The 16,027-nt window shown below is 38.6% G+C and overlaps 1 protein-coding gene across 6 annotated transcripts in view; it reads left to right on the top strand.

Annotated features, from left to right (window-relative positions):
• The window catches only part of TP73 (tumor protein p73), a 1,605,115-nt gene that overhangs the window by 1,312,165 nt on the left and 276,923 nt on the right, over positions 1 to 16,027 (top strand). For all 6 annotated transcript variants that reach the window (XM_044062957.1, XM_044062958.1, XM_044062960.1 and 3 more), the window contains one exon: positions 15,311 to 15,497. In XM_044062957.1, the coding sequence (XP_043918892.1) occupies positions 15,311 to 15,497 (187 nt within the window). The remainder of the gene's footprint in view (positions 1 to 15,310; positions 15,498 to 16,027) is intronic.

The raw sequence follows: 16,027 nt of genomic DNA, 5'->3' as shown, positions 1-16,027 counted from the left end.
CATGGACAATGACAGAGTCATATTTGCACTTGTTGTGGAGTGACCTGAGTGCGTGCATTATGTGGCAGATCCTGGCACCCGACAGGCAGCTGACAGTAACTTTCTCCTTGTTTAGCGTGGTGAGTGGAACATCAGTGTTCCTGACTATAGAGTCACCTATGACTAGAGTGTTGGGTACGTTCTTATGCCTATGGGCTGTGGTTGAGTGGCACCCTGAGTTTGTGGGTTATGTGTCATTTGGGTTGTGTTGGGGGGGGTGGAGGTTGCTTGCGTTTCTGCTTTGGAGGTCTCTGTTGCTTGGGCAGATTTTTATTGAGAGCCTCCATGAATGTAGGTGTGTGTTTCATGTTTCTTTGTGTTTCTATGTGTGTGTTTTGGTGGTGTAGGTTTTGAGGGACAATGTGATGAGTGTGGTGTGGTGCAAGTGTTTACCTTCTCCTCTTGACTGTCTAGTCCAGTCTTGGGTGAAGAGGGCTTTGCTTCCAGTTTGGCTATATAAGTGCATCTCTCACAGGTTGTAGTGTTGGGTGGTAGGAGGAGAGGGTTGTCTGTGTGCATGAGGCTATTGCTGCATTGCCCCAAGATGCCCTGATTCATCGGGTAGACAGGAGAAACAACCGGGAGCTGACCCTTAGACATGACTGGATAGGTGCTTATTTATTAAGTACTAAAAACTGTTTTCCTCTAAACAAGTGAGGAAAGTTGAGTGCTGTAGTAATTTGTAGCTTATTTAGTGCTTACAGTGAGTTCTGAACAAGTGCCGAGCTCAAAGAAACAGATTTTAGTGCTAAAACTAAAAAAAACTTCCTTGTTCTAAGGGAAAATTTGAAGAGCAGTCTTTATGGCACCGGGAATAGTTTAACCCTAGCTAAGCGGCGATGCATAAAGTGTGTATATATATATATATATATATATATATATATATATATATATATATATATATATTTTTTTTTTTTTTTTTTTTTTTTAATATAACAGTAGCAAATGAGCAAACTGATTTAAACAAATTAACCAATAAAAAGCTAAAAACTGAGCCCCGTTCCAGCATTCTTCAATCAGACAAGTTCTAACTGCACACTCCTGCCCCTAGGGTGCAGGGGAACCTTCTCCAAAAAAAGATGGCCTGGATTAGTGCTCAAGTTATAGAAACAAAGCTAGATTCATCTGGTATACAATTTAGTCTATGCTACAGCAAATAAGGCATACCAATTTCAGAAAGAAACAGTTCAAATAAGCAGGCAGAATAAGCCTTTAACTAGAAACACCAATCTCAGAAGGGCAGAATCTACCCTCTCCACCCACAAGAGTGCAGACCACACCTTCTTAATGTAAAATAACTGGCCCAAAGCCCAAGTGCTTAAACCAGAACTAATACACTTTTAGAATAACAGACACTAAGACTTCAATCAGCAACTACCAACTTAGAAGGATGACGTTATCTGTCCTGCCACAACAGTGCATACCACAAACCTTCTTAATGTAAAACAACTGGTCTGAAGCCCAAGTGCTTCAACCAAAGGCTTAGAATAACAGTTACAATTTAATCAGGCCAGGAAGAAGGAGTAGAAGAAAAAATCAAAGTTAAGAACCTAAGTGGGTTGGTCTTCTCAAATGTTCTCTCTGTATTAAGTAGAGTGAACACCAGACTGGGATGGGTGTCCCAGATCAAATTTACAGTAGGGGCAGGCAACTGCAAAGCCACCAACTATAACACCACCACAAGAATGGGGGGGGGGGGACAGTTTCAGGACAGATGAGAAACAGAAACAATGCCAGAAAATATATAAAATAGTTAAGTCAGGCAAAATTTAGACAATGCAGAACTCTGAAAGGTTAAAATGCCAAGAAATATACTTAGCAGTCAGCGATATATTTCCAGATTGTTTGAGAATCACACTGCAGCCAGAATACCAGGAGTTTCCAACAGTGTATGCAGGAATTTACAAAGAGAAACTATTTTTAAATCAGCAAGCCTTAAAGCAATCAGACAACACAAAAGCTGTTAGACCAGTTTCATAAATGTCACCACAGGAATAGGGGAAAGCACTTTCATGACAGATGAGAAACAGAAAACAATGCAGTTTCAGGGCAGATGAGAAACATAAAACAATGCCAGAAATATATAAAATAGTTAAGTCAGGCAAAATTAAGACAATGCAGAACTCTGAAAGGTTAAAATGCCAAGAAATATACTTATCAATCAGCGATATATTTCCAGATTGTTTGAAAATCACACTGCAGCCAGAACACCAGGAGCAGATAAAGCTCCAGTCACTGCAAAGAATTATGATAAGGTCTCCAATCATAACCCTCTCTTATGTGTTCCTAACATGGATGCTGTGATTTACCTCTCCAGCTTCGCTCTTGCGATAACTTTCTTGGCACCCATGTCTTAAACACGTAATAAGCTGGTTATGATTAGAGACCTAATCCTCTCTATATTGTGCATTGATCATGTACAATATCTGAGTAGAAAGAAAATGAAAGTTAGTACAGTATATACCATCAAATTTTGTTAGTAACAATCTTGGGGTGCCTTGCACAAGGACATCCTGAATATAATTTTGTAATGGATTTGTTCCCAGTAATATTTTTGCACAAGGACTTTCTGAATATAATTTTGTAATGGGTCCAGTTGTTATATTTTTTATCATACTCCTGGAGTTTCTTTGCTCCATGACATAAATTTGTGACACAAAAATCTGTCTCCCACAATGTAAACCCACAAGTCCAACTTAAAAGAGCTGATACCGAAACTCACTGTTGTACCTTTAAAGCATTGTTTTCTGGTAGGCTCCAGTACATTGCTATTGATGTATACAATCTCCAAGAGCAATGCACCTAGAAGTAAGGCACAGCTAATTCACACTTTTTCTTTTCACCATGTGTTGCAGTTATGAGTCTTGCACTTAATAACAGCATCCACATTTCCCTCTACTGTACAGTATTACTTACAGTTCCTTTTCTCTTTCAGAGTTTATCTTTTATACACATTTTGATGTTCTTGCCCCATAAGCAGCTAGTCAATCACAGCTGCTATACTACTCTGAACACACATCTAATTGCAGCACACCTTGCCCAGACTACATCTTGCTCAAATAGCTCTCTTGGAGGTATAACTGAAACACACCAGGCACGTACTTTGTAAGACACTGCATCTTTATTAAGCATCTCATTGATGTCTGTTTGGCTTTGGTCCATAGCATTTGCAAAATAGGTTGGATTTTTCATGGATGAGGTTTCAGATCCTATGACATTAAAATGTGGCCCATTTATTTCAGGCTTGTAACTCCTGTTTTGCATCTTTAGCTTCATCAAGATTTTTCAAATTTTACATGAAGTTGAAGTGTCCTATTAACTGTTGCTACCTCTCTTGATTCAAAGCTATTCTCCTGCCTTCTACAGTTTTGCTCAAGGGTTGCTGGTCTTCCCTCATGTAATACATCTACCTCTTGGCTGGATGCTTTCATGTCTTCATACCTTACTCACAAATCTTCTTTATCAAATCAGCTTCTGCTTTCCTGCACATGTAACCAAACCAGCTTGGTCTGTTCTTGACTTTTTCAGAAACAGGGAAAGCTCTGATGTCCTCATGTCTTCATCTCTCCCACAGCGTCTATACTACTACCCATCATCTCAGGTACTTCATCTCCATCTCCTCAAGCTTTCTCATTTGCTTTGGCATTGCTGCCCAGGGTTCTACACCACTGGTAACAGGGTAACAGTCATAAACTAAACCTTGGCACTTTGTGCTAGTTGGCTGAAGGACCTATGATTCTATCTATGATCACAACATTCAGATTTCTCTTTGTCTCAACCACAGCATCCAGACACTTGAAGGTGCAGTTAGCCTCTTAAACTATTTCCCCTTCTGTCTCAATTTTCTCCATTTGCTGCCATGATCACTATCTTGTCCGTACTAAGTTTCATCCTATGTGCCTTCATTTTTACATTCCAGTCCCCTACTGTTCCTGTTCAGAGTCTGCTTGCAGTTTCACATCATCTGCATACAGCATCTTTGTTAAACTATCTCCTCTGACCTGTTTGCTGATATAGTTTATCACTCAAATGAAAAATAGATGGCTAAGAGCAAAGTCGTGATATGCACCCACTCCCACTGGGAAAGATGCAGTGAGTCCAAACACTCATGTCAGTGAAGCCTTAACTAATTCTACCAGTATTTCTGGAACTTCAAACCATCATCACAAGATTTCACAAACAATCTTTCTTGAAACCTTCTCATATGCTTTCTTCATGTCTTGCAATGCTCTGATTTTTGACTGTGGACACTTCCTCATCTCTAGCCTCTTCCTCACTGTCTGTCTAACTGCAAACATCAGGTCAGTTGTACAGCATCCTGCTCTGAGTCTCGAACTGCTCATCTCCCATCTTGCTTTCTACTACTCTGCATATTTGTTTTTCAGTCACCCTCTCCAGTACTTTCATGCAGTGAGATAGGAATCTGAAACTTCTTCACTGTCTGTATTTGTGATCATTCTCTTTGCTCTTATACATACTACCATTAGAATGCATATTTTCCATTCAACTGATATATGACTCACTCCCCCCCAATGTAATGTTGAGTACTGTTAAAATATCCAACATCTGGATCATTTCTTGTGTTCTGTCATCTGAGCCTGATACTTGCCCTAAATTCATTTTCCTTTGCACATCTCCATTTATTGTTATTTAGATTGAAATTATGGTATTTAAGGCATTTAGTGAGGATTTCCTCTAAGACCCACCTATGAGAGGTGCCCCAAACATAGCCCACTGGAAGGAGTCCCATGTGCAGACCTAGAGCATGCTGGAATGGAACCACAGAGGATTGTACAGTATGATCAGTAGACTCTCATTGAAAATAGTCAAGTCCGAATTACCCTGAAGTCCGATTTACCCATTTTGGCTTGCTATCACTTTGGCCTTTAGCTTGACGAGTGGTTTAGAAAATGAAAGAATAAATCAATGAATTAAGAAAAATGAACAAATTTAACATAACTCTTCCACAGCATAAAAGTAGCAGAATGTTCCTTCACTGATACTTTAGATGGACAGAGTCAGTCTGCTGTTATGTAAGATGTCAGGATTACAGTGGTGCTGTACTGCACTGTGGTGTGAAATTAGGATTTAAGACAGTGAAGTCAAAAATCTATATTTAGGTGCCACCCAGTCCTTCTTGTGTTCATTTCTAGAACCTTCAAAGAGTCATGCGACTGCACTTCTACTCAGCCATAACTATTTAGTAAACTGGGCATCAGCAGGAACATTCTTTCAGAGATCTTGCATTTCTCCACTGCTATCCTGCAGAAACAATTAACAAACCAAGTATATATTTTTCTCTATATATTGTTATCTCATCTGAATTGCTGACCACTGAGTCACCTTTTACTGGACTTTTGTCCATTCATTCCCAAGCACTGGGAGCCTCTGTCTGACAGATCCAAGAGCCACTTGGTGGTGCTGACATAAAGGCAGTTCCAGTAATGAGGATATTCAGTAGCCTAACTCCCTCTCTCATGGTGGTGACATGGGTACTTGCATCATTGCAAGGACTACCTATGCTCCTCTGTCCATGTATGCGTGCTCCCCGCACACATGACAACAATGGCTACCATCATTGGCTTAAGCAGCCGCACACATACCCTCCCTGCATCAACATCTCACATCATGACTCATCTACACTCTTTAGCCAAGGCTCTATGATTAGAGCAGTGGCACATGCTGGCCAGGAACAACCATCCCTCGTCCCCCATGGATTGGGCAGGTCTGTATTATCTGACTGTGCTGTCAGTTGCTCAAACTGCTAATTGCACTAGAATTGCCTGGGTGGTAGTCAAGGCTTTATTCCTGTATGCTACTGGGACAGGTACAAAACTACTATATGTAGTTACTTTTTATCATCTGCCTGTTTTTGTAGTTTGTCCTTTCAACAACTAAGAATAGAAAGCAATTCATTGTATCATTCTGCTCTGTAATAAAGTATGTTACACATTATTTCACATATGTCTTGTGGTACCATATTTGGTCAGCAGTGAAACCTTGCAGCATAAATGCATGACTGCTAGAAAGAAGACAGATCAATTGAGCATGCATACATTGTAAATCAGTGCCATTTGTGCAAGTATGTACATTGTTTTCTTGGTACTGTCAACAAATGTTTGCAAATATACAGAAATTTTAAAAAAGTGACCTTATTAATTTCCACACTTTCTACACTACCCATTCCAGGATGTACTTACTTAGTTTCTTGAAATTCATTTATTGTAGCCATGACATGCCTGTGCAGATTCATTCATACAGCAAACTTGCTAATACTGGCATACCTAACGTCAGGTAAACTATTGGGATACTTGCCTGTCTCAGCTTGCTTTGTGCTAATCCCATGCGGATAAAACAATTTCTTTTCAAACAGGAAGTCTTCAGTGTTATTGACTTAAAGCCAAAATTAACTCTTTTTTTCTTCTGCTTTATTCTTGTTCCTTTTTCATGGTCACTTGCATGAAAAGCATATTTTTGTTGATAATGGTGTCCTAGTAGTACAAAGGTCCAAATACAAACAGCAATCTGTCCCCGAGTTGCATCATGGGGGTGGCTTTTTCTACCACATCTTCTGCAGTGGTGTTTCTTCTATAGACATAAAACATGCCATTGCACTAAAGCATGAAAAACACAAGTTTACAGATTCACAGTTGTATTCTATTTCACTGTATAAATATTTCAAACGATCACTAGATTCCCTGAAATGAAATTTGTATCCAGTGGGCTTGCCCAGTCACAAAATGTGAAAAAGCCAACAGCTTTCAAACACTGAATTTTAGATAGTTTAAAAGTATTACAAATCTAAGGGTGAAAAGTGTCCTATTTTGAGTAGTTATTACTGCTCAAGCTAGTTTTTAAATGTTATATTTGTCTTGTTCTGTGTTAGCTTTTAAGAATAATCCTTTTAAAAATCATGTTGCTATGTATGTTTGTGAATGTGGTTAAAAGTGTTTTATATTCTTGCCGTCATTTGTGCACTTATGTTATAGTTAAATAAAGAAAAGAAACGATGAAAGGAAATAACAAGTAAACACATTTGAACTTCACAAATGTAACATTTTTACTCCTTAAAAAGAATTCTGCATTGCTTTTATAAAACATTTTCATGATTCCACCTTGCTGCAGCTAAAAACTGTAAAGATGAATACTGTCTTAAGTTTCAGATCAAGAACTCTAAAGTCCACTATTTATCCAGTTTTAGACAAACTGTGTATCTTATCCAACATAAACCAAATAAAGTCCTTTAAAATCCATTTCTGAAGTGTCAGTGATATAAATCTTTAGATCCCAATTAGAGTATTTATTGGATTTAAAGATAAAAAGACTTTGCTTGGTGCGTGTTTCTTAATCTTGAGGGCATAACTGTATTCCTCAGGCAACAGTGCACACCTCTCAACATCTTAGAGCAAGAAATTTGGACAAGGACAAAAATAATGGGAGTCAAAGGCCCAAACATAGGGGTAATTTTTACATGTTGCTCTCATAAAATTAAAAAGTTGATAGAATTGCGGGTTTTATGTTAGCATGTATTTTCTGAAGGGTATGACGTCTGTATCTCAATTGTCTGTCATTATTTAGTAACTTCCGTCCTCAATGATTTACCTGAAAACCACAAATGTTTTGAGGAAAAGACTCAAACTGTGAGGGAAAAATCTGGACATTTTGTGAAAATCTGGACAGTTTTGAGGTATGATTGAAAGCACACAATACTGCAATTAGCCAGAACTGTTTTCTTCTGCAATTTTTTTTTTTAAATTTTGCAAGCTACCTGAAGCAGTGGACCTCTTCTTCCCAGACCTCTGCTAAAAATGAGCATGTAGCTCATCTGGACAACAGTTTCTAAGACAGCAACCAGCTTGGGTACGGAGTCAAAAGATCTGTCACTCAACCTTTACTCAGTTTTATGACTGGATTACAGCACAAATTAACAGGGTAGCACATTTCCTTGGTCCTTCACAGGTGGTTGCTTGGAAAGTGGACGAATTTGGGTCAGGATTAAGAGTGAGGAAATGGACTGCTGCATTGTTAGGGAGTAGGGTATAGAGGGTTGTGGTGAAAGGGATAGTGACAGGAATAAGAGCAGTGATTATGGAGTACTGCAGGGATTGGTCACAGGTTCAGTACTTGTCATTGTTTTGTTTCAGAAGTATATGAGGGAACAGAGAGCAAGCATTAACTTTTTTAATGATGTAGAAAATTTAGGGGCAGCAGTGGAAGAAGGGGGAAGTGTCGAATGAAAAATTTGGAAAGACTGAGCAAACTGGCAGAGTAGTAGCATTTAAGTCTCAAAGCAGACAAATGCAAAGTGCTACACTTGGGCCTCAGCTAAACTTATGTGAAGTATCTGATGCAGGAATAGAAACAGTGGAAATAGAGCAGGAAAAGGGTCTTGGGCATTAATAGCACCAAGACTGAACCACCAGGAGCAGAGTGAGTGGGCAGAAGGAGAAGTAAACAGAATGTTGGACTCTGCGGTCTATCCAAGGGGGTTAAACCCTAGATGCAAAGATGCAATGTTTCCACTCCTTCTGGCCCCAACCATACCACACCTTGCGTACTGTGTGCAATTCCGGAGGCTATACCATGAGAAGGTCATCAAGCTGCTGAAAGGAATTTAGAGGAAAGTCTCCAGTATGGATATAGAGGAATGAGTGTGATGACAGATGAGTGCAGCTGGAGCCTTTTTCATGAAAGACAAGAAGAGACAGGTAGTGTATTATATGGGAGCACAGATTATGGCAAGGAGATGTTAAGGGGACCTTGTGAATAGAAAAGACAAAGGGATGAGATGGGAAGACAGTCTGCAGTTTATAAAGACCTTCTACTGCCAGGATCTAGGAAAGTATTTATTCATGGATAGGGTTGAGGACCAATGGAATTGACTACTGAAGTGGATTATGGAGATGACCTTCACGGTATTATTTATTATGATGGAGGATAGGCAGAGAAATGGTGAAGTTGAAGACAAGGATGGATGGGAGTTGGAATGTTAAATATACTTAAAAGGCAATCTGGATAAGACTACTGTCTACTGTTTTTTGTAACCTAAAACTCACCTAACACCCCCTTTTCACACAGCCGACTTTTCCTACCTTTGAAGCTACCACATTTCCTTCACAAAACTCACCTATCTGAAACCGCTCCAATAGATATGCAGACAACTCCACCCACTTTTCCTTCTAACCACTTTCTATAACTGTCATAAAACAGCTTTTACATAAGCTAAAATCTTGTTCCTTTTCAGCCGACAGCCTTCCCTCAGAATACTTAAATTTAGCTGCAGATACAGTAGCATATCTGATCAATATTCTTATTAATAGGTCAATAACAGAATCCTGTGTCCCTAAATTGTGGAAAATAGTACACATTACCCCCATACATAAAGGAGGTAATTCCACTTACATTACAAATTTCTGTCCCATAGCCATCCTGTCTCCCCTCTATAAAATTCTTGAAGATATATTCATCAACAATGTATCCACTGTCTCTTACAAAATAAGCTAATCACCAATATGCAACATGGATTTCAGCCAGATCGCAGCACCTCTATTGCATTACTATCATTTGCATACAATGACAATAAAGCTTGCAACTCTAATACACTTGTATCTGCAGTATTTCTAGATCTATCAAAAGCCTTCAACATGATCTCTCACAGTAAACTTCTCAATCAACTCTCCACCCTGGGTCTAGTATCTCCCTCTGTTCAATAGATCTCTAGCTACTTTGCCAACAGGCAACAAACTGTAAAATGGCAAGGATCCATCTCCACATACCTTCCCACTTCTACAGGAGTCCCACAAGGATCCATCCTTGGTCCTCTGCTGTTCAATATTTTTATCAATAAGCTACATTCATCTTCTTGTGAAGGCACCTTGATTCAATATGCAGACAACTCTGCCATCATCTGTTTTTCAAACACCTTAACTCACCTCCAGGAAAGTATTCAGCAAGCTCTCATCTCCATTGAAACTTGGCTTACAGTGGCACACCTCCTGCTCAGCCCTCCAAAAAACAAACTCCTCCTCCTTATCCCAAAAACTCACACCCCTAACAAAGCATCTTTCAATATCTTTTAGCAAATGGCACTAAAATCGAGTCAGTTCACTATACCAAACTATTAGGTGTCATAATAAATTATAAGCTTAAATCTGACCTCCACATCCAAAGCAATATCATGATCACCCATAAAAATTAGGTATGCTATACAGAAACAATCACACAGATTACTTTAGACAAAGCCTACCTTCTGCCCTCCCTACTCTATGGAGTACCAATTCTAACCAAGTTACAATCATCCATAAAAAAACAAAGTTGAAAGCTGCTACAACTAAATTTCCAAGTTTGCTACTAATTCATCCTCCTTTATCCTTCACTGCAAAGCTCTACATACCTTTAGCTGTCTGGAACTCCCCCACCACCTGCCCTACATTCAGCTTATAACATTAAATAGAATCACACATAATCCATTAGCCTGTCCAGCTCTTACTCCTTTAATCAATATGTATTTTCCAAAAAGAACTCTTAGATCAGAAGGCAAACAACTTTTCACAATAAATAAAATAAATAAATTCCCTGGACAACACCTGTACTCGTACTCAGTAGCAAAAAAATGGAACTGCTTACCCCTAACCACAATAACTATTTCTAACCTGTAACAACTCAGCTAAACCTCCTTAAATGGGTCACTGTCTCTGTCACTAGTCTCCATCAAATAATGTCCTTTAACTCATACACCTTTGTTTTTGGTCCCTAAATTTTTCTTTTACTATACCTCTAGAGCCTATTATTCTACAGGCTACTTTACTCTTCTCTTGCAGCAGCTGTATAGACAAAAGAGAGAGAGAGAGATGTGAATGTTTATATATGCCTGTACAAAACTGCTTATAGGTTCCATACTGTAGCTACCTTAAATTTCTGTAAATACTTGTTGATATGTATGATGTTTACTTGAATTGGTAATTTGTAACTGCAAGTGATGTTCCTTACATAAATAAATAAACCTACCCACCTTAAATGTTCCCTAAAAGAATACTTACAAAGTCTTGGACCTGCTCCTGTAGCAATTCTGGCTGAACTTCCTCGCTATACTTCACTCACCCCCTTCAACCTAGATCACACTTCACAACCCCTCTTCTTCTCCACTCCTTTATGTTTTCCCCACTACCTTACCTTATTTAATTCATCTCTGCAGACCTTTCCTCTACCTCATTCTCTTTCTTCAATACTCACCTAAGCTACCTGAAGACACCTTACCCTTCACTCTTCTTATAATATCCTTCTCTCCATCCCTCTTCCTTCTATAACCATAATATGAACATCATCTCTCATACTAAGACATCACTCAGTTTCAGCTCACTGTCTCTAATCATGTACTCGCTGATATCTCTTTAAATATCTTATTAGAATTGTCTCAGGTCTCATTTACCACATACTAATCTATGTAACAAATAATATGACTTTTGAATTTTTCCTCACATATTCTCTTCAGCTTATGTTATTGTTTTTTATTGCACTCTACTATGAAACCTATGTTCTATGTTTTTCTCATTAGAACCTTTTTTTCTCACTGTTATGTTTTGATAGTTTGTGATTTAAAATATTTATACTTGCTGTTTTGTAATGTAATATTATACTTTGTAATTGAAAAACATCTATATTTGATTTTTTAAAAATACTGTGATTGTAGAGCTTTTATCCCTGGGCTTGCACTGACAATGGGCACTTTCTGGCCCAGTTGGACTTTCCCAGTAAGCAATTGTCAAATAATAATAAATAAATTGTTTGTTGACCAGGTTGGATTAATGGCCTGTTTTTAGGAGACACCTGTGGTGGTACTTGTATTACCAGAATAAATTTGTCCAGGGCTTTAGTGAACTTCCCCTAGTCTTTTGATAAGTGCCATGGGGTATTTAACATCCATATGAGCTACCACCAACTTAAACAGATGGGAACCTTAGTTTAACATCTCCTCTGGAAGATGACACACTCAGGAGTGCAGTACTGCAGTGTCAGTAATCCACTTAGCTGGTGTGGGAATAGAATTCACAAACTTCTGCACCTAAGGAGAGTGTGCTACCTGTTATATCTTCAGTGGATACTGTGTAGTCGCTTTAGAATGTATTTTTCACTGTTCTGAATCAGCTTGGATCAGAGACCTTTATTTCTGTTTAAAAAAAAAAACTGGGACTTAGGATCTGAATTCAGGTCATAGCAAAATTGTAGTCTTTGTTTGCACCTTTTGAGCTGGTCCTTCATTGTTTAACCGACTGGAAATAGGTCTTGCATTAACCTATCATCTTTTTCAGGCTCCAGGTTACTTTTTTACTTATTTTATGTAAAGGTGACTATGTTGCACTTATATGTTCTTTGCCTGCAGCGTAAGGCTTCACAATACTACACTCCCAGTCAACAAATGTAAATAAATAAATAATAAATAAATAAATACCCCTATGCTGTCTTGTTATTGCCCTACAATGCCCACCCATCGAGCATTACTAGTTGCTTAATAGGGTAATTAGGAGCACCATATGTGCACAGCAGTGACGCAGAATTAATGTTGCATCGTAAGTTCCTCAATATAAATATATTATCCATTTATGCTATAGAAAGGATAGAATAGAACATTTCCTCTCTGGTAATAAGATTCATCAGCTTCTGTTCACAGGTTTACATATAGCATTGTAATATTGCCTACTGAGGAAGTAACCACTTTGGAATTACTAGAATAGTTGTCATTTTGAGCACTATTCACAAACATTGTGCACAAAGGAAATCAGCTGGTAAAAAAACACCACCAAATAGATAACTAGAATGGAAATAACAACGGAATTTAACGGTTGAGTACTTTTGTCCAAGCAATACAAAGGACTTCTTCTGATCAAAGATATTTCTAAAAAATGCACTTTATAAAACATGCACACAAATCACATTACAGTCATATGATGACACAAATGTAATCAGGGTTGTTAAGCTATAATTAAATCAAATGCTGTAATTAAATCAAAAGGTGCTTCAACAAAGTATTAGTTGAAGGGTGTGCACACCTATGCAACCAGCTTATTGTATGTTATTTATTTTTGATATTTTTCAGCTAACAGATTTGTTTGTTTTTCAATTGAATTGTACAGGTTATAGGTCACATTAAAGGTGGGGAAAGGTTTGAAATGATTTATTGTGGTCTCATTTTTTTATACCACAAAAACCTAACATTTTAACAGGGGTGTGTATACTTTTTATATCCATTGTAAATATATATATATAAATATATATATATATCTGTGACTTATGCATACTTAGATCTTTTTACCTGTCAGACCACACTTCTGCAGTCTCTACAAATCCTTTTGTAAAGTCCTGAGGTGCTCAGGCTTCATTTTTCCATTAACAAGTAAACCATGTATGCACTACCACATTTAAATCAATGAACTGTCATGCAGACCCACTCCCTGATTCCTGGACTTTTGTACAGTTTTTTGTGGTTTGCAGCAGGTAAACATTATAAATGTGGACATAGATATACATGTGCCCATTCCAAAACTGAAGTTACTGCATGTTGAGCACCAGGAAGTGGGGGAATGGTGTTCAAGGGGAAGCACAAATTTGCAGTACGATACCTTTTGGGGTTCTGCCACTGAGCATTTGCTTCTATATGCAAAGAATGAGTAATGTGGGGAATGAACAAAATCCAGGGCTTGTGTCAATAGGCAATATCAAAATAAATTAGAAACAAAGATTATTAACCACTGCCACTTGAAATTGATTGTGAGATTTTGTAGGAGCTTTTGATTTTTGTAGGAGCTTGTTGTTTTGGTGACTGACAAAAAGTCATAGGGTCCCATTTAAAATTTGCACTCAGGACTGTCTCAAGATCTACTAACAGAATTTCTGGATTCAGCATACTTCTTCATTTTTACATAAAAGACCAGACAAAGAAACAACACAATAATAGGTACAATAGCAAGATAAAACTTTAACTGGAGTACATCACATGAAAACTGTGCTGCTATTATGACATTCTGACGTAGAATAATGTTCACTTTTGTAGCAACTCCATAACAAAGGGGAAAAAGCCCCAACTGTGCTTCAGGCGACTCAGGTTTGTTAGTAGATTAGCTACCTGTAGGAGCCAGCCAGGGAGGACAGGAATGAGCAACTGCTACCCAACCTCTCAACCTCTTAGCACAAGAAATCTGGGCAAAGCCAAAAATAAAAGGGGGAGGGGTCAAAGGCCCAGAAACAGGAGAAATATTTTAAATGCTGCACTTATAAAGTTATTGGGATAAAAGGTTTTGTGTTAGCATTTATTTCCTGAATGAAGAGCAGACCAAAAGTATTAGGCAAAAATCTGGACATTCTGTTAAAATCTGGACAGTTGAGAGGTATGATGCTACTGATTTCCCATTTTGGGGGGAGGGAGGTGGATGTGGCTTGTCACAGGGTGATACCTTGCATGAGCACCAGGTATTCACCTAATGTAGTTCTGTGCTAACCAAGCTTGTGCTATCGTAGTGCATTCACATTATGTAGCATGTGCTATCATATAGCATTCACATTATGCAGCCTGTACTATCATAGTGCATTCACGTTATGTAGCCTGTGCTATCGTAGTGCATTCACATTATGTAGCCTGTGCTATTGTAGTGTATTCACATTATGTAGCCTGTGCTATCGTAGTGCATTCACATTATGCAGCTGAGAGGAAATTAGCATGTGGTGGCATGCTTCCTCCTGGGAGGCCACGACTGCAAGCTTAGATAGCTGCCACTGAGAGGGGAAGGGGTGCTTCTAAGAGAGGGGGTAGGTTACACCACAAGACCAGCAAACTGTAGTTCTTCCTGACACCTGACTCTCACTAGGGAAGACATGGCTGATAATGGTTCCCAGGCAAGAGTAACGATTGGCCTGTAGGAATTTCACTGGGGTAAAGGTAGGGTAGACATTGGGAGGATGCATATTTTCTGTCTATAGTTCCCTGTCTTACATGACCTGTGATGCTAATTTAAAATATCTTTTCTAGAAACCTGAACTTCTACTAAATGTATTTTACTGTTACTAAGTCATCCACAGAAACTATGATTACTGCAGCAATGTTGCAATGGAAGTTAAATATTATTTGAAAATGTGTTGACTGAGATGATATCTCAGCAGGCACTACAGATAAAAGATAGTACACGTTTTGAATGAAAATGTTTCAGTTTTTAGTTCATTGTTCACACTTTTTTCAAAAGTATAATACTTAAATATTCATAAATAAATCTATTTTTCCCAGTATTCCCCACTCCTGAAGAAGTTGTATTGCCAGATTGCCAAGACGTGTCCAATCCAGGTCAAGATCTCCACACCACCCCCACCTGGTAGTGTTATCCGTGCCATGCCAGTCTTCAAGAAGGCAGAACATGTAACAGAAGTTGTCAAGCGTTGTCCCAATCATGAACTTGGGAGAGATTTCAATGATGGTAAGAGAAGGAGACTGACAGTGATGAAAGCACTGAATTAGTTGTATTATAGCTAACTTTTGACATAATGACATTGTTGACATTTGTAAATTTTGTAAGGTACAACATTCTGAAAGACATGCGTGTGTGTGTGTGTGTGTGTGTGTGTGTGTGTGTGTGTGTGTGTGTGTGTGTGTGTGTGTGTGTGTGTGTGTGTGTGTAAATTATACTAAAATGTATATATAATAGGTTCAAAGTAGATTAATAAAGCTAATGGCTGAAAAGCCCTTACAAGCCTACCCAGTTTTACCCAGTTTTACCCAGATTTTACCCACCCCTAGAAGAAGGATAATGAGGGTGAGCAAGCAGCGTTTTGACAAGTTTTACAGACTGCCTCTGTCCATAAGGGACATGGGCACCACCCCAGGAGTGAATTTGTGATTTCTCATCTATTGTTCCAGATTGCACTTGAAGATGGTTAGGGAAGGGATCTGCTTCACATGAAAAGGAAGCATATTCCAGAGAAGGGGAAATCTCTGGGACACATGTCT

This window comes from Protopterus annectens, chromosome 2.part1, assembly GCF_019279795.1.
Source record: "Protopterus annectens isolate FY-2018-M chromosome 2.part1, PAN1.0, whole genome shotgun sequence".
NCBI lineage: Eukaryota > Metazoa > Chordata > Ceratodontiformes > Protopteridae > Protopterus > Protopterus annectens.
Note: the sequence above shows the minus strand (reverse complement) of the source record. Positions and strands in the feature narration are given on the sequence as shown.